This window comes from Carcharodon carcharias, chromosome 15, assembly GCF_017639515.1.
Source record: "Carcharodon carcharias isolate sCarCar2 chromosome 15, sCarCar2.pri, whole genome shotgun sequence".
NCBI classification, from domain to species: Eukaryota; Metazoa; Chordata; class Chondrichthyes; order Lamniformes; family Lamnidae; genus Carcharodon; species Carcharodon carcharias.
In genome coordinates, this window is record NC_054481.1 from 10,429,745 (window position 1) to 10,456,125 (window position 26,381).

Consider the following 26,381-nt stretch of genomic DNA (forward strand, 5'->3'; position numbering starts at 1 on the left):
TCTGGTCTGGCACCACTTCAAAAGCAGGAAAGGGTATTATCTTTTCCACAATCCCTCACTCTTCCTGTCTTCCGTGTTCTAGTCCTTTCCAGCTGTATAGCATACACTGTCACACAGTATCTGTTGTTTCAATACCAGGATCTGTTTAAAGACTGCCAAACATTAAACTCATCCATTTGGAGAGAGTCTTATCTGTTTTTTCATTGTACGAATTCCCAATCTTCTCAACTGCCAATCAGAAAACATGGACTGAAAACCGAACTCCATGCAGTTAGCATTCTATTTACCCTTCTTAGCTGTTCAGCCCCATAGCAACCCCAGGTCACATGGACATTTCTTAGAACCTAATTGTGCCATAATCATGAAGCCAATTCTCTTTCAAAATATTCCCCAGCACATTTTGTTCTTGAGGGGAGATCCCAGAAAAAGAAAACACATGCTTCCCATAGCACTTGGATCATCACAGTAACCAGGGGTATTTCAGGTACATGATACACCTTAGAGCACTGATAAGCCTTGGTTATAATTGATGAGGTGAATATCATGGTATCATATGTTTCTTTGTGGTCTAAACATCAGCTATTGCTTGGTAAACATTTTCTTTCTCCTGTCCTGCAATGTGTTTCATTTTCCAGTCATAATAGTTCCATTGGTTCTGTTAGTGTCACAATTCGAGACAGGAACTGCGCTTGCTTTCTGATATTCTTTATTTAGGGAACATACACCCATTGACATCATAGTTGGTAAGGCCAGGATCTCGTGCTCTGTATACTCACAAGTATGAGCAATAAATATTGGGCTGGATTTTGACTTCACTAATAGAGCAGCAATCTGGAGGGAGGGGTCTCACACCCTTTCTAGAACCTGCCTGATTTTAATTTAATTTTAATTTTGTATTGAATTCAAAGTTATTAACCTATATAATCAGGGTGTACTTATACATATTACCTAGTGGGGTGTAATGAATTTAAAGACTGTGATGGTGCATGCTTTAGCAAACTGTCTACCTGTGCATCCTGTCAGTTGATATATAAACCTCAAGGCTTTTTATTCATTACTGAATGTATTACATCTGCTGAAAGGTTGTCAGGTTAGTAGCTACACTGAGCTGTGAGGAAGCAGTCATGTAAAATTGTACAGCATGTCACTTCAAGATCATTGTGAAGTGATGTTTACAAGGAAAATGTCTGATGTAGAGACAGACTAAAAACGCCTCTGTCCAATTAGGCTGAGGGATAAACGGCTGTTCTGAATTTGCAGCCAGGAATAAGATACTTATCCCATTGTATCAGAGCAGTTGCTCACTAATTAAACCCCTGTCTCATATCACTTGAGCACATTTCATGTCTAAATCTGGGTTTTGGCCAACAGACTGATTTATTTTATTGAACCATTTGTGGAAGACATAGAAAAACCCTTTGCGTTGAATGGAATTCTGTACACTGCACCTCTCCCTTTTATTTGTGTCTCCTGTTATCTGCGTGAAACCTAAATGTGTAATGTGAGAACTGCTGCCTTTTCCTTTCAGGGAAAATGGACAAGTCAAGGAGGAACAGAGTGCAGGCCAGCCAGCACAGGAAGCAAACATTCGCACCAACGGGTCAATCACAAGCGCTGCCCCTACTATGTGGCTAGGGGCACAAAATGGCTGGTAAGTCAGGATTGTGTAGCTACCTTAGACAACGCCCAGGTTAATCGTCCCATTGAGGAGAGTCTAAAGAACAGAAAAGCCTTTAATCACCAAGCTATGAGGATGGTCAACAAAATAAGTGGAAACAGTGCAGAAGCGGGTTCGGCTAAGCTATATTGACAGTGTTATATTGGGAAGCTGAGGCTGGCTGTACTTTAGCTGTAAGTAGGGCTCCGTTAGTGTAGAATTGTTAATTTTTGGTGGCCGGTTTTGCCCCTTTAAATCCACCCATTGTTGCCATTGCATTTAAGGGATTCTCTATTAAGTGTGGATATTCCACCTCTCTTTCCGTAGCATGTGATGTTTAAAGATGAACATTACAGTGATTTAAGCAAAATACTGCAGATGCTGGAAATCTGAAATAAAAACGCAAAATGCTGGAGAAACTCATGGACTCAAGACCAGGGTATTTCGGGCACATGGCACACCGTAGCCATATCCATGACATCTTTGTTAACCTCTTCTTAGCCCCACCTGTCCCTGACCTTCTATCTTGTCTCACTTGCCCCACCCCATCTTAAATAGTATAAAATCCATCACATTTCTACTTCTCTTTAGAGAAGAAGTCATATGGATTCAAAACATTAAACTCTATTTCTCTCTCCACAGATGCTGCCAGACCTGCTGAGTTTTTCCAGGATTGTTTTTATTACAGTGATTAAGATGTTTTCCTAATGACCAACTGTCCAGAGTGGAGATGGCATCTTTTTTTTCTCGTTCATTGCTGGGATGTGGGCGTCATTGGCTAGGCCAGCATTTATTGCCTTTGAGAAGGTGGGGGTGAGCTGCCTCCTTGAACTGCTGCAGTCCATGTGGTGCAGGTACACCCACAGCGCTGTTAGGGAGGAAGTTCAGAATTTTGACCCAGCGACAGTGAAGGAACGGCGACATATTTCCAAGTCAGATGTGTTGGCTCTGTTGATCATGGGCTAGGTTCTTTGACTTTGGGGCAATGGGTTGACAATAATGTGAGGGAACCAAACAGATACATTTTAAGTTATCAAAATGACCTAATAAGTCTGGACTAACTGATTGAAGTCTCCCATTTTCCCCCTTTGGCGGAAGCATGTCTCCAGATCGAGGTGGAACTTCTGCCCACTAGGGAGATATGCTCCTGTCTCGGACCAGCTCTTCAGATTTTAGAGTTGAGCTTCCTGGCCTGAAAAAGCACAGGAGCTCGATCAGCATCTGTGCTGCCTGCAGACACTGAGGTTTGAAAAGAAAAGGCTACCTTTTTGGCCTGTGCAGGGTGAGGCTGCCTGAAGTGCAACACAGTCCCTCGCATACAAAATTATCCACCACCAGGAGAATGCTAGATGCCTGGGCTTAACATGTAATACCTGCATCCAGGATCTGAACCAGGCAATTCATGGGAACTATGTTTTGAAGATTTGTATGCCTTTTTACAAAGCCTGTCCTCAAATGGGCCCTCTGCTACTGGGTCCAGGGAACAGTAAATGAGGGAGGAGCTAGAGAAGGCAAAGAAGAGCACATTTTCAGGCTATTTGCCAATTAGTCTCCCTTATGATGTATGGGCGGAAAAAGAAATAACTTGCATTTCTAATAGCACCTTTCATGAGCTCAGGACATCCCAAAGTGCTTTCCAGCCAATTAAGCCCTCTTAAAGCGTGGTCACTGTTGTAATGTAGGAAACATGGCAGCCAAATTATGTACAGTAAGCTCCCACAAACAGCAATGAGATAATGACCAGATAATTTGTTTTTTGTGATGTTGATCGAGGGATAAATATTAGCCAGGACACCAGGAGAACTGCCCCACTGCTCTTCGAATAGTGCCCTGGGATTTTTCATATCCATTTGAGAGGTCAAATGGGGTCCTGTTCTTAAATCGCATCTGAAAGCCAATACCTCTGACAGTGCAGCAGTCCCTCAGCACAGCACTGAAGGTGTGAGCCTAGATTATGTGCTTAAGCTCATCACCACCTTCTCAAGGGCAGCTAGGGATGGGCAATAAATACTGGCCCAGCCATCCACATCCCATGAATGAATAAAAAAAAATGTTTCTGGAATGGAAATTGAACCCACAGCCTTCTGAATCAGAGCTACCCAACCATCTTCAATTGCTTCATCAATAACCTTGCTTCCATCATAAGGTCAGAAGTGGGGATGTTCACTGATGATTGCACAATGTTCAGCACCGTTTGCGACTCCTCGGATACTGAAGCAGTCCATGTCCAAATGCAGCAAGACCTGGACAATATCCAGGCTTGGGCTGACAAGTGGCAAGTAACATTCGCACCACACAAGTGCCAGGCAATGACCATCTCCAACAAGAGAGAATCTAACCATCTCCCCTTGACATTCAATAGCATTACCATCACTGAATCCCCCACTATCAACATCCTGGGGTTGCCATTGACCAGAAACTGGACTGGACTAGCCATATAAACACTGGCTACAAGAGCAGGTCAGAGGCTAGGAGTCCTGTGATGGGCAGCTCATCTTCTGATTTCTCCAACCTTGTCCACCACCTACAAGGCACAAGTCAGGAAAGTGATGGAATACTTCCCACTTGCTTGGATGAGTGCAGCTCCAACAACATTCAAGAAGCTCGACACCATCCACGACAAAGTAGCCCGCTTGATTGGCACCACATCCACATTCACTCCCTCCATCACCAACGCACAGTGGCAGCAGTGTGTATCATCTACAAGATGCACTGCAGGAATTCACCAAGGCTCCTTAGACAGCACTTTCCACACCCATGACCAGTACCACATCTTGAAGGACAAAGGCAGTAGATAGATGGGAACACCGCCACCTGGAAGTTCCCCTCAATGTCACTCAATATCCTGACTTGGAAATATATTGCTGTCCCTTCACTGTCGCTGGGTCAAAATTCTGGAACTCCCTAACAACACTGTAGGTGTACCTACACCACAGGGACTGTATCGGCTCAAGAAAGCAGCTCACCACCACTGTCTCAATGGCAGGTAGGGATGGGCAATAAATGCTGGCCCAGCCAGAGAAACCCACATCCCATGAATGAATAAAAAAAGCCAAATTATCTTTAGTATTTTTGGGACCAATTGGAAGTCATCCAGAGGTGAAAGGCCAGTCTTCTAAGACATTAAACCATCTGTTTCTCCATTGGCAAGAGGAGACTTTTACCTTCTGATCAGAACTGAGCCTAGGTCCCAGTGGTGTTAAATCAGTATCTTCACACTTTGATATCCGGTTTGCACCATGTCCTGTACACTGCCCTTGAATTCATCTTTTGCATCTTAATTTCCAGGTCAAACAGAAGAAACTAGTTTGGGGTGAACTTTTAATCTATGATTTATCATCAACCTGAATCCAAGCTGTTGTCTTACTGTGTTATCAGCCTAATATATTGCTCAGTTTTCAGTCTGATTGTTTTGGTGTATATGATTTTATGAGATATAATCTGTGTGCATTGCTTCTCTTGCTAGCCTTTATGTACACTCTGCGGTATCCAACTGGAAGAAGTGCCTGCACACCATCAAACTGAAGGATGCTGTCCTCAGCATTGTGTAAGTTGTTACCTTGAGCAGGTTGGTTTAGGCAATGACCTGGATTGATCATTCTCTCCTCCCCTCTTCCTCACATCCCAGTTTGCCAGTGCTAGCAATGCCCAGTTAGTAATTTTTAGGTGGGTAGGAAGACCTGGATGGTAAAATCTCTTTGTCTTTCGGCCGTAAACTTCATGTTTGGGACTGAGGAAAAGACTGGCTCAATGGGAACACGTAGACCTTTGAACTGGTTCAATGGGGAGCACGAAGACCTTTGAACTGTTTCAGTGGGGAGCACGTAGACCTTTGAACTGTTTCAGTGGGGAGCATGTAGTCCTTTGAACTAGTTCAATGGGGAGCATGTAGTCCTTTGAACTAGTTCAATGGGGAGCATGTAGTCCTTTGAACTAGTTCAATGGGGAGCATGTAGACCTTTGAACTGGTTCAATGGGGAGCATGTAGACCTTTGACTTGTCTGTCCTCACCAAATGCAGTGTCTTAGTAAAGAGTGAGGCTTTATTTACTGGTATGACTGTGTTATCAGTATAGGATAACTAACCTCTAATACCACCAAATTCTAGAAAGTATCTGAATATTTTTAAACTTCACTGTGTACCTCAGAATCTCAAACACTTCACAAAAATGTTCCATCACTTTACTAACCTGCACCTCTCCCTACCCACCCAGGGATGAGTTCAGGGTACGAGATTGCCTAAATCAATCAAGAGCATCCAATGAGCAATAAAAAAAAACTCCTAGTTCCGGAATCCAGTGGTTGCCCAGTGGCGTTCCATTAGGCTTTGTTGCCTAGATCTGACACCCCATTCACTGAAAATGAACGTCCTTCTAGATGTTTTTAACGTGGGGTGTTTCTTTTTTAAATTAACAATTACTTAAAACTTGGAGCTAGTGCTACCTGGCTGCTGGCTACTGGACACATTCCTCAGACCTAAGCATGAAGCTACTCGTGATCCTGTCCAGGAGCTTGCAGCTGACCTCTGGGTGAGGCGATGGGATGGGTGATTTGACTAATATGCAGTTACTCTGGGATTACTGTGCTGCAGTGAGTTCCTGTTCTCTGATGGATATTGTCCTTTTGAGGGTTACTGTACAGATTAATGATCTTCCCATATATGTTTGCAGACATGTGAAAGGACGTGTTTTGGTGGCGTTAAATGATGGAACATTGGCTATATTCCATAGAGCTGAAGGTTAGTACATTTAAAAATATGCAGTTGTTGAACAGATAGTTGTAAAATTCCTATCCTGTTCTGCCTTTGTCTATTGCTGTATGTTACGACTGGGATGGGAGGAGTGCGTTGTTTATCTAGTCCCACTACTCCACAGGTTGTATCGTTAGTGTAAATGTTTAATTAGCTTACCAAAATGGCCAGAATAAAAGAGACTTTAACCAGGCTTCTTTCAATAAAGTCAGAAAGATTCATTTATTGTGAACAAGCTGCAAGAACTGGTTAACACATAATTTGTAATCTGGAAGTGTAACTATCTATCCCTTTTAAAATTCGCATGCACAAAGATACAGTAAACAAATGGGGTCATTGCAGAGATGGGCAGTTGAAGCAAAATCTTTATAAAAAGGATAAAGTTCGCAGGGTTTTGACACTGTCGTTCTGGTGCTCCCTTGTGTGAGGACGGGTCGCTAGTCCCAGTAGATGTCTGGAGGCTCTCAGCAAAGGAGCTCCCACGTGGAGGAGTGGAGCCGGATCAATCTCCTCGTCTCAGCCTCTTGGGTTTCCAAATACAGACGTGTTCCCCTGAGATGAGGATTCCCAGCTGGAGACTGATAACCACACTGTATTTCAAGCAAGGCAAGGAGAGCGCGAGCTGGGCAGCTTTTCCCCTTCTCAGTTCATTCCTAACTGAGTTCAAAACATAAAGCTCCTCTGAAAGATAATTCCCAGTAAATCACCAGGCCTTTGCCTCTAAAACAGTATATTTTTCCATCAATTAAAGTTATTGTAGCTCAAATAAACAAATAGCTCTCTCCCGTCAGGGGCCATGTTGGTCAGGTGATTTCTTGGGAAAGGCATGCTTGCTCACAATCCAAAAAATCCAAGCTAATTCCCAAGTGTCCAAATAATGCAGTCTCCTTCCAACTTTTAAATAAAACATAGTTCTTGAAGATATGCTTCTAACATGCCTCCACCCTTAAGAAATGAAACACCATTTCCAAAGGTGTTTCATTGCAGTGTACAGGAAAAGAAATATACAATGTATATAAAACAAAACTCACACATGCACTCACTCAGTCATTCACTCCTTATACAGAGTCTGTACAGTTTTCTCTGATTTTCTTGATTTCCAGCTAATTCAACAAAAATTACATTCTTGATAATATCCTTCCAGCAATTTGAACAATCTTTTAAGTTGTAAGATTGTGTTAGCAAGCTGCTTGAAACATGTACTAGTACTCTGGAAGTAAGTTATATGTGGGTTATTCAGAAGGAAATGGTTTGTGCATTTGATGAAATTCCTATACTTGGTATTTATTTATTTCAAATGGGGTTAATAACCATACAAATAGTGAGTGCAGGAGTTTTATCCAAATGTACTAAGAATTACTTAACAGTAGTATGCAGTATGATTTCTACCCTGTATAGGGTAAATTTCCATCTTGAGTGCTCCTGGAAAGAACTTAATGTGCCAGACATTTCCATTGAAGTTTAGCTACAAAGAGCTGAATGATGTTGTGCTTTCCTTCAGAGCAAATGAGTAGAAAGTAGTGACTCTTGTGCCTCCTGATTTGTTATGGCATTTGCTTCTTTAATTCCGTCATTGTTCATTAAGGACTAAGAACCAGTCTTTTTCACATAAGTTGAGCTGGCTGAACTTTTGCGACAATTAGTTGACTTTCGAGTTGTACGACGACTGAAACTGGTGTCTAGGAGGTGGGGCCAAGCCACTGAACTTCTTGGGATATGTTCAAATATGCATTTGGCATTTTGTATGTAACATTAGAAACTTTTTTAACTTAATTTGGTTCCGATCACTTTAAAAGGTATTTAATAGTCTTTTCTTTATCAAATCAAGGTGCCTGTTGCCTATGAAGTGAAATGGTTAGACTAGATAGACGCTGCAAAAAGTGAGGAAGGGAAAAGTACTGCTATATTACTTTAGGCATAACTGTTATAGGCTATTTTCTAACGCATGAAGAGCTAGCTGTGTTTCAAATTCATTTATTGTTTTGCTGTTTAACAAATTGATTTTGCAAGTCAAGCACATGTCAAATTCTAGTGTATTGGGGATCTTCTGAAGACAAGGATGAGCATGTGAAAGCACAAGATTAAACAATGGCTGAACTAAACTGGAGGATTCTTTGTTCATTTCCTGGGCACACAATGAATCAATGTAGCCATCAGGACAAGTGGAAACATTGTCATGCTAGTTCTCCCTTCAAGAGTAGTCTCTTTTGATTCCTCCACTTCTGCTAAATTATCAGACCTCCTAGATCACGGCCAGTACTGGATAAGAAGAAATTTTGTCCAGGTAAATATTGGGAAGATTGAAGCTATTGTTTCCGGTCCTTGCTCCAGACTCCGTTCCCTAACTACCAACTCCATCCCTCTCCCTGGCAGCATTTGGAGATTAAGCCAGTCTGTTTGCAATATTGATGTCACATTTGATCCCAAGATGAGCTTTCAACCTTATTTGTGTCATCACTAAGACCACCTATTTCCATGTTCATAACATCGCCCCGGATTCAGCATATCTACTGCTGAAACCCTCATCTGTGCCTTCGCTACCACTTGATTATTCTAATGGGCTTCTGGCTGATCTCCTGCAAACTTGAGGTCATCCAGAACTCTGCTATCTGTGTCCTAACTTGTAGCAAGCCCCATTCCTCTATCACCCCCCCCTGTGCTTGTTGACCTATCCTGGCTCTGGGTTATGCAACGTCTTGATCTTAAAATTCTCGTCCTTGCTTTCAAATCCCTCCATGTCCTTGTCTCTCTCCCTGTCTCTGTAACCACCTCCAACCCCGCAACCCACCAAGATATCTGCGCTCCTCTAATTCTGGTGCCTTTTGCACCCCCAATTAAAATTGCTCCACCATTGGTGACCATTCCTTAAAACAAAGCTCTTTGACCAAGCTTTGGGACATCTGACCTAATATCTCCTTGCAGCTTGGCGTCATACTTGTTTTCTATTGCTCCTGTAAAGCACCTTGGGACCTTCCATTACATTAAAGGCACTATTATTATTAGTTGTTGTTGTCTGAAACTTGGAAGCTATAAAAAGTCGAAGTAACAAAGCTCCAAATATGTAACCAGAAGGTTTCGTTTAGTGAGATGTGTTACTGGCTTTTATCACCAGTATCTTGTTGTGAAAAGAGCAGTCAGTCTGAAATATTTCAAAATATTGTCAGTTGGAGATATTCCAGGGCAGAAAACCTGCAGGTGTTGGACTCGGGTGCAAGTACCGAGATTGACCTGCCATTGCCGCTGGTATTTCTAAAGCCAGAGGATGGTTCCTTTGTTTAAATAACCCTGGAGCCACCTATTCCATTATCTGCATTTTTGACTGATCGGGGAAGGCTGCAAAGTGCAGAAGAGGCTTCCCATTGGCTGAGTGGAGGATGTGGAACCCCTCCCCTCCACCCATCCACACACACACACACACACACACACACACACACACACCCCCCCCCAACTCCAAACACCAGAAACAATGTGACCTATTGGCCCACTTAATAAAGAAAATTGGACAATTTTCAAAATCTTCAAGGCTCCAGACTTGTGTCCTAGGCCTGAATCCCCATGTGGGTCCCAATAGCCCCTGCTTTATGCCTCCTGTCAGGGCATATCAACCTCTTTTTGTCTGGTCAAGTATAAGAAGCCTGGGAATTTCCTCCCTTTGGCCATGACCCATTTAAGAATTAACCTTGCCTGGGGTGTAAACTCTACACCAGCACCCATAGAAACTGGCAGAGAAGAGCAAGATATGGCATATATGAACACTGACCTAGTTTCTTGATCTGCTATACTTCTAGGAGACCTATGACAGGAGTGTGCTAGATGGGCTGTGAATCTTCAGCCACTCGCTGCTTGTGAGGATTAGTCAATTAATCAAAGCTTAATATATGGAAAGTGGACGAATTAACTGTTCTTGATAGCATCTTTTTGTAGTGGCCCTGGTCAAAAGAAAAATGTTTTGCTGAATTGATTATTTTATTTCGCTGAGAAAACATAAGAAATCGCATTGTGTTTATTGAATTCATCAGCGTACGTGATAAAAATAGTCAGGAATAACACTGAGATTAGTTACTGCAGAAGGGGTTGGGGGCAGACCAATACACTTGTCACAGAGAGTAATAGAACCAATATATTTCTGTCTGAGTAGATGGCCAATGGGACCTGAGTAATTACCACCTCATGGACCTGCGACGCCCAAACCACTCCATCCGTTGCATGGCTGTTGTGCATGACAAGGTCTGGTGCGGCTACAAGAACAAGATCCACGTCATTCAACCTAAAACAATGCAGATTGAGGTATGTGTTGGTAGACCTAAAGGCAGGAAACATGGTGTCATACACAGCTACTAAAGACCTGTAGTTATGTATCCAGCAGTGAAAATGACCCACCCAGTGTTTACTTACATATTTTGACCTTTGGGCAAACATGCAGCATGGGTTTGGGAATCACTTAATACTTAGTTAATTTGCCTATGGGTGATTTATTAATTGGACCGTGGGTGGCTACTTTGGTTGGGTAAAGTAGTGGCCCATCATTGCTCATGTAGCACTGGGGTGAGCAGGCACACTGGGAAAGGTTAGCAAGAGGTAAAACATTACTTTTTCTCAATCCAACCTCTTACAAAGTTATTGAATTGATAGATAGATAGATTGAGCTGAAAAATATTGTGGGGATGGAAGGGGTGGGTGGTGGTGGGTTGGGGGTGGGGCTGGTTGTGATGGTGGAACCCACAGTAGCCCAAAACGCCAGCTGCATAGAAGGCATTAATTTTCACGAAACGTGCAGAGCAGAGGGACAAAGACCATTTTAAAAAAAAAAGCAGGATCAGTATATTTGAAGGTGGGCAATGAGTTGGCAGCTGCCATAGATTTGTTCTTATTAACAACACCAGTAATGGGGAAAGCGATGGAATGGACATTAAACAGGAACGGTTAAATATTTATTTTCCGGCTGTGTCTTTATCTTAGGATCAGTGGGCCAAAGGGGAGCATGATGAGAGGCCTCCAGAAGGCCAGCATTAATATTTTTTTTAGTTATCTTGATTTTGGAGAACTAAAGAAAAGTAGGAACGGACAACAGGAAATGGATGCAGTCATAAGTATTTTTTTAAAAAGTAGATGTGGAGTACAGAGAGTGTTCTCCCTTCTCAGCTAATTTTATGTAGAAGTATATGCTGGTGAAATCAGGGTCTATGATATTAAGAAACACTTGGCTGAGAATTTAAGACTTTTTAACTGGAAAAGAATGTCTGTTTTGAACAGAATAGCTTCAATAATATGTTGCAGCAACAATTGAAATAAACAGGAAATATTATATTTTAGCCCACATTTATATCACTGATTTTAATTTTTCCTCTTGCTTTCTGAATAAAATCATCTATCCCAATTCCTTTTAATCCTCTCTTGCTGTGACCTACACAGAACCAATTATCCTGTGTAACTAGGGAAAATTTCTTTATTTAGTTTTGAATAACTAGAGTTAAAATGGTGGCTGTCTTTCACTGCCACATTTAAAATGGACAGAAGCATACTTGTCAGCAAGACACAAACCAGGTTGTATGATTTATAAAACAGTCCGTAGGCTTTGTTTCAGAGGTGATTCAAATTATACATTATCAAAACATTAAAAATTGTGAATTCAGGACTGTCAGTTGGTGTGAATTGGTCCCATCTGAGCATTCCATTTGTCTTACTTTTATGGGAGTGATTCACATTATATCCACTTTTGTAACCTGATCTGTAACAATGGAACTCCTTGTAACCTGAAACAGTCATCTTTGGCAAGTGTTATTTTTTTCAATGTTGGCAGAAGAGGTGATGTTTTGTTTCAATTGTTAAACTGCTTTATTCCATAGTAAGGATTTACTTTGTTCAATTAAATCTATTTATCTCTGTTTAATAACATAAAACGAATGAACGTGCCAGGCTATCTCACTTCAGTGGGTTGTATTGTTGGACTTTACACAACTTTTCTGCATTCTGGCCCCTAGCCCAAGCAGAACCAAATGGCTGCCTTTGCTGTAACAATTCTGTGATTCTGTAATCCCTTTGCCCTTGCAGTCCTCTATACTTTCAACCTTTGTGCAGCACTTATCTGTTTGTCTGCCTTCTGCTTTTATAGCTCCCTCTGTTTCTTTTTAAGAACCTGACTATACTGCAGTCCCTTGAACAGAATCCACCAGCCGCGTTTGGCAGTGACTCCTGCTGAGATCAAATGAAGATTGTTACAGTCGTAGCAATGAATTTGCACAGTTGCTGGATTGTCAAATTATCTTTCTTTGCCCATTGCTGGATCAGACACCCCATTTGAAACCAAAATTATACCTGTTAGTCACACTGTTCTGCAAATTTAACCCTTGAGAGCTAGGTTTAGCTCAGTAGTAGCATTTTTAACTAAAATGGCAGAGTTTGAAATCCATATGGTGTCTGAGGCTTGAGATAAAGGAACATGAAAAGAAATCACAAAGTCACAATTGTTACACTGCTGAAGGAGACCATTTGGTCCATCGTGTCTGCACCAGCTCTTCGAATGAGCAATTCATTTAGTGCCATCCTCTGCATAACCCTCCACATTCATCCTTTTTGAATAACAGTCTAATTCCTTTTTGAGTGCTTCGATTGAACCTGCCTGAGGGACTGATCACTCTCTGTGTGAGGAAGATTTTTCTCATATTGCTTTTATCAATTACTTTAAATCTGTGCCCTCTTGTTCGCGATCCTTGCGTTCCCTATCTACTCTGTCCAGACCTCTCATGATTTTGAATACCTCTATCAAATCTCCGTTTAGCCTTTTTTTTATTTGTTCTTGGGATGTGGGCTAGACCAGGTAAGGAAGGACGTTAGTGAACCAGATGAACAACAATCAGTAATGTGGTCATCAACAGACTTTTTATTCCAGATTTTTATTGAATTCAAATTTCACCATCTGCCGTGCTGGGATTAGAACCTGTGTCCCCGGAGCATTAGCCTGGGTATCTGGAATATTAGTCAGTGATAATACCACTATGCCACTGTCTTACTGTCCCAAGATCTCCAATCCATCTTTATAACTGAATCTTTTCTGCACTCTCTCCAATGCCTTCACATCCTTCCTAGAATGCGGCATCCAGAACTGGTGCAATACTCCAGCTGAGGCCGAACTAGCGTCTTATGCCAGTTCAACATAACTTCTTGCTCTTGTACAATATCGTTTCCCTCTGAGACCAAACGGCACCAAAGCACTGTCATGCATACACTGTATTTCACGTATAGAATACCTGACAATGGGAAATGTGGTTAAGGCAATCGAGAAGCTGTGGTTAAGGTGACAGGAATCCAAATATCCAACATTAGAATATACTTGTTTTAACCACAGTGGTAATTTTGGCAATCCCTATGGTATTAAAATTGCATTTTCCAATCCAGCTATGAGGAATCGTACCCGAAATGGCAGTGTTTCTTAATTTTTTTTATTGCACAACGGAAATCATTCAAATGCCTTATTTAATGTGAGTGATACAGAAATTGAAGGTCTTGTGGCGCAGTGGGTTTTACCTCTCCTCCTGAGCCAGAAGCTGTGGGTTCAAGTCTCGACTTGATGGTCAAGCAACATGTGTTTGTCACGTAGGTTGATTAGCAACCTGCAAATTGTCCCAGCACACCAACAGCAGGCGGTGAGAGTGGGAGAAATTCCTGGTGAGCCACATGATGGTAAGCAAGTTGGAACCTCTGCCATCACTATCCCGAGCTCCAGACTACAGCATGCGTTTAAATGCCACAGCAGCTCAAACTCCCTGAGTGACCTATACCACACCACCACCACACAGAAATTGTAATGGGCTGTCCTGCCCAGCCAGCTCATATTGTTTATCCTCCATATGGCCAGTCGTCCCAATCCTATGAATGTAACCAGTCCCTGTGTTCTTTTATTTCCCTTTCTTTTACCATCTATCTGGTTCATTCTCAAAAGTTGATATGGATTAACATTTTCAATGTCATTGAGGGTGTAAAATGGACAATGTTGAATCAGTCACTTGATATATGCCCCGATTTTTGATTTCTGTGACTTTAATGAAAAGTCAAATCAGGCAGGTTTTACGATGGGCAGCTGATCCAATATCACCCAATTTACGTTCTCACTGAAGGTTAAGGTTCCAACTATGTTCTCTGCTTCAGTCACTAAGTCCAGCATGATGGGATGAGAGTTTAATGGAAACATTTGATTTTTGCTCATCAGTTTCCAACTGATAGTGATATTGCAGTTCTCACCTTGTGAGCAATTTCCACATATTAACTGGAACAGCACACCTCAGGCAGTTTAATAATGATAGCAGAAATCTGAGATTGTGCTCTATATTGCTAGAAGGCTTCTATACACCTGCAATTTTAATGAAATACATACACTAGTATATACTCTGACAGAAAAAAACTCGGAAAAGGTATAAAAGTGAAAGTTTCCAGTGCTGGGCAATGGAATAATTTCCCATGGTGCACCCACAGTTTACTGAAGTTGGTTTACATAGCATAAGTAAAAGTAGTATAAATCTCTCCATGTACTTCTCTCACCTTAGACATAACTGCAGAAAAGCACCAATAGTACAACAGTAAACGTTTCAGTTTTCTACACTGGGAACAATCTACAGTACTGGCACAGTTCAGTTCATATTTTCGAGATCCTGACAGCTGACAGAGGGAAAATTTTCACCCTGTGATGTGGATTTTGACTCGGCTCCCAGAGGTGAAAGGGTAGTGTGCTTTATCACCCAGTCCCATGGTTTAATTTACTCTCACTGGGTGTGCAATTTCCATTGTGATGCATACACCATGTAACGAGAAAGTGGAGGTTACTTGTTTTTTTTTGTCATAATATTCTTATATCTTTGTACCTGTGGAATCATCTTCTGATGCCAAACTCTTGCTATTTTGTTGTTTCTACAACAGAAATCTTTTGATGCTCATCCAAGAAGGGAAAGCCAAGTACGCCAATTGGCATGGATTGGAGATGGGGTTTGGATATCAATTCGCCTGGATTCCACATTGCGCCTATATCATGCGCACACGCATCAACATTTACAGGATGTAGACATTGAGCCTTATGTCAGTAAGATGTTAGGTATGTTTCTTCACTCGTTCCCTGACACGATTAGCTTACTGTCTTAGACATTGAATTGCTTTTTATACAGTCACTGTAATGATATTGTCATCCTAACAATTTGTGTCATTCCTTTCAACATTACCCTTCCTTATGTTTTATGATCTTTCTCTATCCTGGCTGTTTCCAGTTGCTGAGGAGAGTTTGATGCTGTTCTTCATGGACATCTTTACCCAGTGCTAATGCACCCCTTGGAAGGAAACACAACTTGCGGAGTATATTTCCCATCTATATTTCACTCCCACCAGTGAGCTGAATTATTCATTGCCATGAGGTGTTCTGTCAAACAGCCTGACCCAAGAGCTGCTGAAGCTTCCCACAGACCTGAATCCGTTCAGATGATGGTTGAGATTGTAACTGACATCTCTTTAAATAGGAGTCTGGCAGTCAACTGCCAAAGCAACTGGGAATGCTCCAAGCGAGTCGGATACCTTGCTGCTGATACCATTATGTTTTGTGAATGTGACGTCACAGTATTGTTAGCACCAGCTCCTGCCAGAAAACCTTTGCCTTATCCAGAATCATCTGATTCAAATGTTATTTTTATAAATTATATTTAAGTTACTGTTGTGGATCAGTCTGTTGTAGGGGGAGCCAGGTTAAGTATTAAGATCCTACTTCTTGTAGTGTGCTCCCATAAGCTGGTATGAGTTGCATCACTTTTGTTAACTATTTCTGAAGTCTCTTGCTTTGATTGACAGGTACTGGCAAATTGGGATTCTCTTTTGTGCGAATCACAGCTTTGCTTATTGGTGGAAACCGCCTTTGGGTGGGGACAGGAAATGGAGTCGTTATCTCTATCCCACTGACAGAAAGTAAGTTAACAAAGTCTGACCGGGTTAGTAATGTGACATGAATTCATCAGGCCAATTTAAAAAAAAAAAAACTTGTCACTGTTACACCAGGCTACAAAAAAAAAAGTTGCACCAATGAACCTTGGTCATGATCAATGATCTAGAAACATTTTGACAGAAGATTGACATATGTGGAAGATGATGATGATGTTGTTACTTACTAGTGGGTTAGCCTAAAACCATGTTTTGTTCTCTTGAATATTTAAGCTGTTGACTGCGTTAATTTGTAACTTCATATTTTTTGAAGTTTTATGTGTGTTTAATGCTTTTTGCATGCTGTATTTACATCATTTCCAGTCAGGTACTGCCACTTTGGAAATTGCAGGTCCAACAGCTGTTTATAATATTGAAGCTCTTCCAGAAAAAGCCACATCACAGCATATAATGTGGCATCTGCTGCAGAAGAGCTCATTTTCATAGTTTGTGGAAATTATGTTAATCAATGGGATGGGGGTTTAGATGTGGGAATGTGCTTTGAGGCAGAATTTATCAATTAATTCAACGGTCAAAAATCCAGTAGTGATCCAAAAAATTGAATGCTTAATGCAGGAGATCTATTGAGGGGAAAGTTAATTCTATCTCATATACAGATTAATTATTATGTATATAAAGATTAAATTGCTGTGAGAATTAGTGCTTCAAGATAAAACATAAAATGCAACAAAAAAAAATGATTACAATTATTAACATAGAGAGTCGTAGCACAGTGAGGTTCATCCTTCAGAACGATGATCCGTCAAAAAACGGTAGTTGATCTAAAACTGGAACTAAGGGCAGGACTTTCGGGTCACTGGGTGGGCCCGGGAGCAGCCAGGAAATGGTCCACTGCCGGCACTTGGACCCCGACTGCCATTTCACGCTGGCTGGCCAATTAACGGGCAGCCAGTATGAAAGGCACGCTGAGAAGCTCAGTGCTGCCGGGGCCGGGGGTGGGAGGAGTGCGAGCGCAAAAGTCTGTGCATGCGTGGAGGAGCGCACACTGAAAGCTCCCTGAGGACAGGGGGGCTGCCTCAGGGAACTGTAAAATATTAAAACTAAAAAAATAAAGATTCTGACAATGTGAAAAACATTTCCCACATGAACAAAGACATAGTAAAAATTCTGTCAATACATTTTTTTTCTTTAAATTAATGTTGGAAACCTCATCCCGTCCATTTCCTAAAAAATCTAAAGGCCTCCTGGCTGATTCGCCTGCCCGCCAACCGTAAAGTTGGACGGGCAGCAAAAAAGTAGCTTTTAATTAATTGATTAATGGTCCTAATCGGCCTCTTAGTTGTTGGCGGGTAGGCTGCTGAATCTTGCGCACGCCCACCGACCAAAATATCGAGTGAGTGCGCGATGATGTCGGGATGCTCGCCTGACCTCATCGCGCGCTATGTTATGCCCGATTGGGACAAGCGCACGGCCGCCTGTAGGACATAAAAATCCTGCCCTAAAGCTCATTCAGGGTGAAGTTACTCTTTCACATTTCACTAACAGTCACTTAAGTTCCCTAATGTACACGTCTCACAAATGCAAAACCAAACTTACCTGTGTACATTCTTACAAATTCCGTAATATAGAATAACATTGAACTGAAATTTTCTGGAGCGGGGAGCTCATGGTTAGTTAGACTTTTTCCGACACCCTTCAGCTCAGAAATGTTTTGTTGCTGTGTGTGAAGTATGAGCTGATAACAGCGTAGCGAGTTCAACAGGGCATCTGGGATCTTGGTAAATGATGGAATCAACTGTGTATCTTGTTAACCAAATCAACTGTGTATCTCGTTAACCAATGTGAATTAGGGATTGAGAAAGAAACAAAGGACTGAGAAGGAGAGTGAATTAAAATGGGCTAATGTAATGTCAAATCAGGGACAGGAAGAGGAAAAAAAGATTGGATTAAGAGAGAAAGGGAAACGACACAGAAAGGAAAAGTAAGAAAAAGATGTAAACATTTAAAATTTAACATTTTTAAAATCGACAGTATAATTTACTACCTGAGGAAATGAGTTCACTTTCTGAGCTAGAGAGGTTATCTGGCAGTCATTAACATTCTGTTAAAAATACTTAAGCTATTAATTGCCAATCTTAACCTTCAGTGCCGAGTTTACTGAACAGTTAATGTGCAAATATTGTAATTGCATTAAACTCAAGGGGAGGTTAAGGATGAGATGCCGTTTTTGTGAAGCTAGCGGCAAAGTGGTGCAAATCATGCCACAGTTAGTATTTGCAATTGATGGGGTAGCTCTTCCTTGCCACAGGTTGTTGCTGATTTATACATCAAGAAACATGCTGTTATTTCCTCAGCAAATCGCTGCCCATCAGTTCAATATCATGCATTTTACTCAATTCACGATAAATGATAGTCAGGGATAGTACAAATCCTCTGGTTTGAATAAAACACTAATTATATTGCTCCAGTTGTATATCATATTTCAGTTAATTTATTCATAACTATATCTATCCAGGAGCACAATTCACCACAATTCATTTAACTAAGTTAATATTTCGAAACAGCTTTTAAATAAAATTATGGCCAAAAAATATGTTCATTAGTCAATACAACTTGCAGATCTGATTAATAGAGTGTGTGTATGTGTTTATGTTCATATTTTTCTGTATATGTGCCGCTCCCATTTTTAATGATGATCTGGATCCCTTCCATATAATGTGCAGCTGTTTTAATGAAGCCTTGCAATGGTCCTTGCTTGAAATATGAACTGCTTGCACTAACCACTACTGATTAGTTGTGCCCACTTTTGGCATGTTTGTTGTGCAGTTCTTCAAATCTCACTCACTTCGTGCAAAGGAGAATATATTTCTGAGTGACAGGTCTTCAAGGGATTTATTCATAGTACTGCTCAATCTGGATAAACTGGGATGAAGCTATAATTCGTTTGCCCAGAATTCTTCTGTTTGTATCTTTTTACCAGCCCCATAAGTGTGATTGTCAAATGTTCCACACTTGGATCAATTATAAGTTTAATATTAAAACTGAAAACTGTCTTAGATCAGTAATGTTAATTGAAAGCAGTGATGTAACCATAAACGTATGGTTAAATATTCAGGCCATTCATACAGATATTCAGTATTCTTTTGAAATAAAAGTTAAAGATAAAAAAACACTTTGGGGAAACTGTATTGTCAACTGGAGATACTCTAGTAGAGACACTAAAGTATACTTCACCTACAAATAGTGGCATGGCTGTTATTCCAAATAATGTGCAAGGTATTTTCTGTGAAAAATGAATAAGATGAGTGCCTTGGAGCAGAGGGCATCAGTAATGAAGGGAAATAACAGGTAATATCATTGGTATCAGAGATCAATTGCCATTGGATATCAGATACAACAGTACAGGCAAATAATCTTCACCTTCTGATATATAAATATATAATTTAAAAGTGTTATGGCACAGCTGATGGTAAATGCTGAGTTGTTCAAATGCCAAAGGGAAACTCGAAACAACTGCCACAACTTGTTTTGCAATTTGTATAAATTTTGAGATGCATGCCTTGAATTCAGTAGTAATAAGACCACCAAGTGTAATAGGTTTTTACCATAAGATGTAGGAGCTGAAATAAGCCATTCGGCCCATCGAGTCTATGCCTTTCAATGAAATCGTGGCTGATCTGATAACCCTCAACTCTACTTTCTGCCTTTTCCCCATAACCCTTGATTCCCTTAATGATTAAAAATCTGTCCATCTCAGTCTTGAATATATTTAACGACCCAGTCTCTACAGCCCTCTGCAGTAGAGAATTCCACAGATTGACTACCCTCTGAGAGAAGAAATTCCTCCTCATCTCTGTTTTAAATGGGTGCCTTCTTACTCTGAGATTATGCCCTCTGGCCCTAGACCCTCCCACAATGGGAAACAACCTCTGTGTCTGCCCTGTCAAGCCCCCTAAGAATATTATATGTTTCAATAAGGTCACCTCTCATTCTTCTAAACTCCAATGAGTGCAGGCCCAACCAACTCAACCTCTCCTCATAAGAAAATCCCTCCTTACCTGGGATCAACCTAGTGAACCTTCTCTGGACTGCCTCCAATGCTAGTATATCTTTCCTTAGATAAGGGGACCAAAACTGTTCACAGTGTTCTAGGTGTGGTCTAACTAGTGCTTTGTATAGTTTTAGCAAGACTTCCCCATTTTTATACTCCATTTCCTTTGAAATAAAGGCCAATATTTGATTTGCCTTCCCTATTATCTGCTGAACTTGTATGCTAGCTTTTTGGGTTTCATGCACAAGGACTCTCAAATCCCTCTGTGCTGTAGCTTTCTTCAGTCTTTCTCCATTTAAGTAATATTCAGCTCCTCTATTCTTCCTGCTAAAATGAATAACCTCACATTTTCCCACATTATATTCCATCTGCTAAGTTTTTTGCCCACTTACTTAACCATAAACTTAGTACATTCACTTCCCTCATCTGAGTCATAATATATATTGTAAATAATTGTGGCCCCAGCGCTAATCCCTGTGGCACTCCACTAGTTACAGGTTGCCCTCCTGAAAATGCCCCACTTATCCAAACTCTGTCTTCTATTGGTTAGCCAATTCTCTATCCATGCTAATATACAACCCCCAACACCATGGGCTCTTGTCTTATTAAATAGCCTTATGTGTGGTACCTTACCGAATGCCTTTTGGAAATCTAAATATATTACATCTACTGGTTCCCCTTTATCTATCTTGCTTGTTACCTCAAAGAATTCTAGTAAATTTGTCAGGTATGCTTTCCCCTTCATGCTGACACTGCTTGATTATTTATGTATTTCTAAATGCTCTGCTATTACATCCTTTATAATTGACTTTAACATTTTCCCAATGACGGATGTTAAGCTAGCTGGTCTTTAGTTACCTTTTTTTTGTTTCCCTCCCCTTTTTGAATAAGGGCCTTACTTTGGAAGTTTTCCAATCTTCTAAGACTTTTCCAGAATCTAAGGATTCTTGGAAGATTACTACCAGTGCATCCACTGTCTCTGTAGCTACTTCCTTTAATATCCTAGGATGCAACCCGTCAGGTCCAGGGGACTTATCAGCCTTTAGCCCTATTAGTTTCCCTAGTACTTTTTCTCTAGTGATAGTTATTGTATTTATTTCCTCCTTTTCCCCCCTCCTCCCATTTGCCCCTTGATTATTTAGTATTTTTAGAATGCTATTAGTATCTTCTGCCGTGAAGACTGAAGCAAAGTATTTATTCAATTGCTCTGCCATTTCCTGGTTCCCCATTATTATTTCTCCAGCCTCATTCTCTGAGGGGCCTATGTTCACTTTGGCCTCTCTCTTTTTATATATTTATTCAATATATTTAAAGAAGCTCTTACTGTCTGTTTTTATATTACTTGCTAGTTTGCCCTCAAAGTTTATTTTCTCTTTATTATTTTGGTCATCTTTTGTTGGTTTTTTAAAGATTCCCAATCCTCTGGCTTACCACTAATCTCTGCCACATTGTATGTTTTTTCTTTCAGTTTGATACTACCCTTAACTTTTTGTTTTTATCTACCCTTAACTTCCTTGGTTAATCATGGTTGGTTTACCTGCTTCCTAGAATCCTTCTTTCTCACTGGGATATATCTTTGTTGTGAGTCATGAACTACTTTCTTAAATGTCTGCCTTTGTTCATCAACCGTCTTTTCTGTTAAACTCTTTTCCCAGTTCACTCCAGCCAACTCTGCGCTCATTCCATTGTAATTACCCTTATTTAAGTTTAGCATAGTTGTTTCTCTCTCTCACACTCAATGCTAAATTCTGCCATGTTAGGGCCACTGTTTCCTAGGGGATATTTTACTCTGAGATCATTTATTAAACCTGCCTCATTACACATTATCAGATCCAAAATAGCCTGATCCCTGGTTAGATCCACAGCATATTGTTCTAGGAAACTGTCTGGAATACATCCTATGAATTCTTGCTTGTGGTCACCTCTTCCAATTTGATTTTCCCAATCTACATGAAGATGAAAGTCACTCATGAATAATTTACTGCCTTTTTTACATCTTAATTTACATCTTGATATCACATGGAGTGAATCGAATTGGCTGAAGACTGGCATCTGTGATGCTGGGGACCTCTGGAGGAGACCGAGATGGATCATCCACTCAGCACTTCTGGCTGAAGATTGTTGCGAATGCCTTACCTTTTGCACTGCTGTGCTGGGCTCCTCCATCATTTGAGGATGGGAATATTTGTGGAGCATCCTCCTCCAGTGAGCTGTTTAATTATCCACCACCATTTATGACTGGGTGTGGCAGGACTACAGAGCTTAGATCTGATCCGTTGGTTGTGGGATTGCTTAGCTCTATCTATTACTTGCTGCTTATGCTGTTTGGTACGCAAATACTCCTGTGTTGTAGCTTCACCAGGTTGACACCTCATTTTTAGGTATGCCTGGTACTGCTCCTGGCATGCCCTCCTGCACTCTTCATTGAACCAGGGTTGATCCTCGGCTTGATGGTAATGGTGGAGTGGGGGATATGCCGGGCCATGAGGTTACAGATTGTGTTTGAATAAAATTCTGCTGCTGATGGCCCACAGCATCTCATGAATTGCTAGATGTGTTCGAAATCTCTTCCCATAGAAATCCATTTAGCACGGTGGTAGTGCCACACAGGATGATGGAGGGTATCCTCAATGTGAAGGTGATACTTTATCTCCACAATGACTACGTGGTGGTCACTCCTCCTGATACTGTCATGGACAGATGCATCTGCGGCAGGCAGATTGGTAAGGATGAGGTCAAGTATGTTTTTCTCTCTTGTTGGTTCCCTCACCACCTGCCACAGACCCAGTCTAGCAGCTGTGTCATTTAGGACCTGGCCAGCTCGGTCAGTAGTGGTGCTACCGAGCCACTCTTGGTGGTGGACATTGAAATCCCCCACCCAGAGTACATTCTGTGCCCTTGCCACCCTCAGTACTTCCTCTAAGTGATGTTCAATATGGAGGAGCACTGATTCATCAGCTGAGGGAGAGCGGTAGGTGGTAATTGGCAGGAGGTTTTCTTGCCCATGTTTGACCTGATACCATGAGACTTCATGGGGTCCGGAGTTGATGTTGAGGACTCCCAGGACAACTACCTTCCAACTGTATACCACTGGGTCCCCACCACTGCTCGGACTGTCCTGCTGGTGGAACATGACATACCCAAGGATGGTGATGGTGGCATCTGGGACATTATCTGTAAGGTATGATTCCATGAGGATGACTGTGTCAGGCTGTTGCTTAACTAGTCTGTGAGACGGCTCTCCAAATTTAATTTTGGCCTCCACTTGTTAGTAAGGAGGACTTTGCAGGGTCGACAGTGCTGAGAATGCCATTGTGGTTTCCAGTACCTAGGCTGATGCTGGGTGGTCCGTCCGGTTTCATCCTTTTTTGTGACTTTGTAGCAGTTTTTTACAACTGAGTGGCTTGCAAGGGCATTTAGGAGTTAACCACATTGCTGTGGGTCTGGAGTCACATGTGGGCCAGACGAGGTAAGGATGATTTCCCTAAAGGGCCTTAGTGAACCAGATGGGTTGTTACAACAATCGACGACGGTTCCATCATTAGACTTTTAATTCCAGATTTTTATTGAATTCAAATTCTACCATCTGGGATTCAAACCCTGTTCCCCAGAGCATTTCCCTGGGTCTCTGGATTACCAGTCCAGCAACAACGCTATCACCTCCCCCATTATTTCACTATGTCCTTGGACTTTATCTTTCGGATAATAAAAATCTCTCTTAAGCACTAAATTATACCATTTAGTCTTTGGGAAAAATAAACACACAGTTTCTAAACTTCACCTGGTGAGGTGACACATTTGACCCCTCCTTTGAAAACAATTAGTCTGGTTTATTTAAAAATGCAAACGTCCTTTTATGCCTTACATTCTAAGCTTCCCCAGTGTTTACCACATTTATATCATAGCCTTCAGACCAGCTGCCTTTAATTCAATTAAGTCTCTCACTCACTCACACACACTCTCTCTCTCTCTCTCTCTCTCTCTCTCTCTCACACACACACATACTCCACTAGAGTCATAGAGGTCTACAGCACAGAAAAAGGCCCATCGGCCCATATTGTCTGCACTGGTCAGACAAGTACCTAACTATTCTAATCCCATTTTCCAGCTCTAGGCCCATAGCCCTGTATGTCATGGCATCACAAGTGCACATCCAAATACTTCTTAAATGTTTCTGCCTCTACCATCCTTTCAGGCAGTGAGTTCCAGAGTCCCACCACCCTCTGGGTGAAAAAATTCTTCCTCACATCCCCTCTAAACCTCCTGCCCCTCACCTTAAATCTACGCCTCCTGGTTACTGATCCCTCCATAAAGGGGAAAAGGTTCCTTTCTGTCTACCCTATCTATGCCCCTCATAATTTTATACACCTCAATCATGTCCCCCCTCAATCTCCTCTGTTCCAGGGAAAACAATCCCAGTCTATCCAATCTCTCCTCATAACTAAAACTCTCCAGCCCAGGCAACATCCTGGTAAATCTCCTCTGCACACTCTCTGTAGTGCAATCACATCCTTCCTACAATGTGGATTCCAGAACTGCATGCAATAGTCTAGCTGCGACCTAACCAGCATTTTATACAGTTCCAGCATAACTTCCCTGCTCTTTATTCTATGCCTCGGCTAATAAAGGCAAGTATCCCATATGCCTTCTTAACCACCTTTATCTACCTGTCCTGCTATCTTAAGGGACCGGTGGACATGCACACCAAAGTCCCTCTGATCCTCGGTACTTTCCAGGGTCCTACCATTCATCGTGTATTCCCGTGCCTTGTTTGTCCTGCCTCAGTGCATCACCTCACACTTATCCGGATTAAATTGCATTTGTCACTGATCAGCCCATCCATATCCTCCTGTAATCTAAGGCCATCCTCCTCACTATTTACCACCCCACCAATTTGCGTGTCATCCGCGAACTTACTGATCAACCCTCCTACATTCAAATCTAAATTGTTTATATATACCACAAACAGCAAGGGACCCAACACCGATCCCTGTGGAGCCCCACTGGACACAGGCATCCAGTCATAAAAACACCCCTCGACCATTACCCTCTGCTTCCTGCCACTCGGCCAATTCTGGATCCAATTTGCCAAATTGCCTTGGATGCCATGGGCTCTTACCTTCATTACTAGTCTCCCATGTGGGACCTTATCAAAAGCCTTGCTGAAGCCCAAGTAGACTACGTCAAATGCATTGCTCTCATCTACACACCTGGTCACATTTTCCAAAAATTCAATCAAATTGGTCAGACATGACCTCCCCTTAATACCATGCTGACTGTCCTTGATTAATCTCTGTCTCTCCAAGTGTAGATTAATTCCATCCCTCAGAGTTGCTTCCAATAGTTTCCCTACCACTGAGGTTAGACTGACTGGCCTGTAGTTCCCTGGTTTATGCCTTCCTCCCTTCTTCAATAATGGTACCACATTGGCTGTCCTCCAGTCCTCTGGCACCTCTCCTGTGGCCAGAGAGGTATTGAAAATTATTGCTAGCGCCCCTGCTATCTCATCCCTTGCCTCACTCAACAGCCTGGGATACATTTCATCTGGGCCTGGAGATTTATTTACTTTTAAGCCTGCCAGACCACTTAGAACCTCTTCCCTTCCAGTGCTAATTTCTTTAATTATATCATAGTCCTTCTGCCTGATTTCCATACCCACGTCATCCCTCTCACTTGTGAACACCGACACAAAATATTCATTTAGAACCCTACCTATGTCTTCCAGCTTCACACACAAATTACCACATGATTATTAGCCTTACTCTTTCCCTGGGTATCCTCTTACTCTTAATGTACTTGTAAAATAACTGGATTTTCCTTTATTTTACCTGCCAATGTTTTTTCATCCCCCTTTTTGCTCTCCTAATTTCCTTTTTAAGTTTCCCCCTACACATTCTATATTCCTCTAAGGCTTCTGCTGTTTTGAGCCCTCGGTATCTGCCATAAGCCTCTTATTTTCTCTTTATCCAATCCTATATACCCCTCAACATCCAGGTTTCCCTGGATTTGTTGGTC

At 41.6% G+C, this 26,381-nt stretch overlaps 1 protein-coding gene across 8 annotated transcripts in view; it reads left to right on the forward strand.

The window, feature by feature from the left end:
* mapk8ip3 (mitogen-activated protein kinase 8 interacting protein 3) overlaps window positions 1-26,381 on the forward strand; it is a 195,222-nt gene that overhangs the window by 156,155 nt on the left and 12,686 nt on the right. For all 8 annotated transcript variants that reach the window (XM_041206011.1, XM_041206015.1, XM_041206014.1 and 5 more), the window contains 6 exons: window positions 1,529-1,651; window positions 5,124-5,204; window positions 6,327-6,394; window positions 10,545-10,693; window positions 15,317-15,488; window positions 16,229-16,342. In XM_041206011.1, the coding sequence (XP_041061945.1) occupies window positions 1,529-1,651; window positions 5,124-5,204; window positions 6,327-6,394; window positions 10,545-10,693; window positions 15,317-15,488; window positions 16,229-16,342 (707 nt within the window). The remainder of the gene's footprint in view (window positions 1-1,528; window positions 1,652-5,123; window positions 5,205-6,326; window positions 6,395-10,544; window positions 10,694-15,316; window positions 15,489-16,228; window positions 16,343-26,381) is intronic.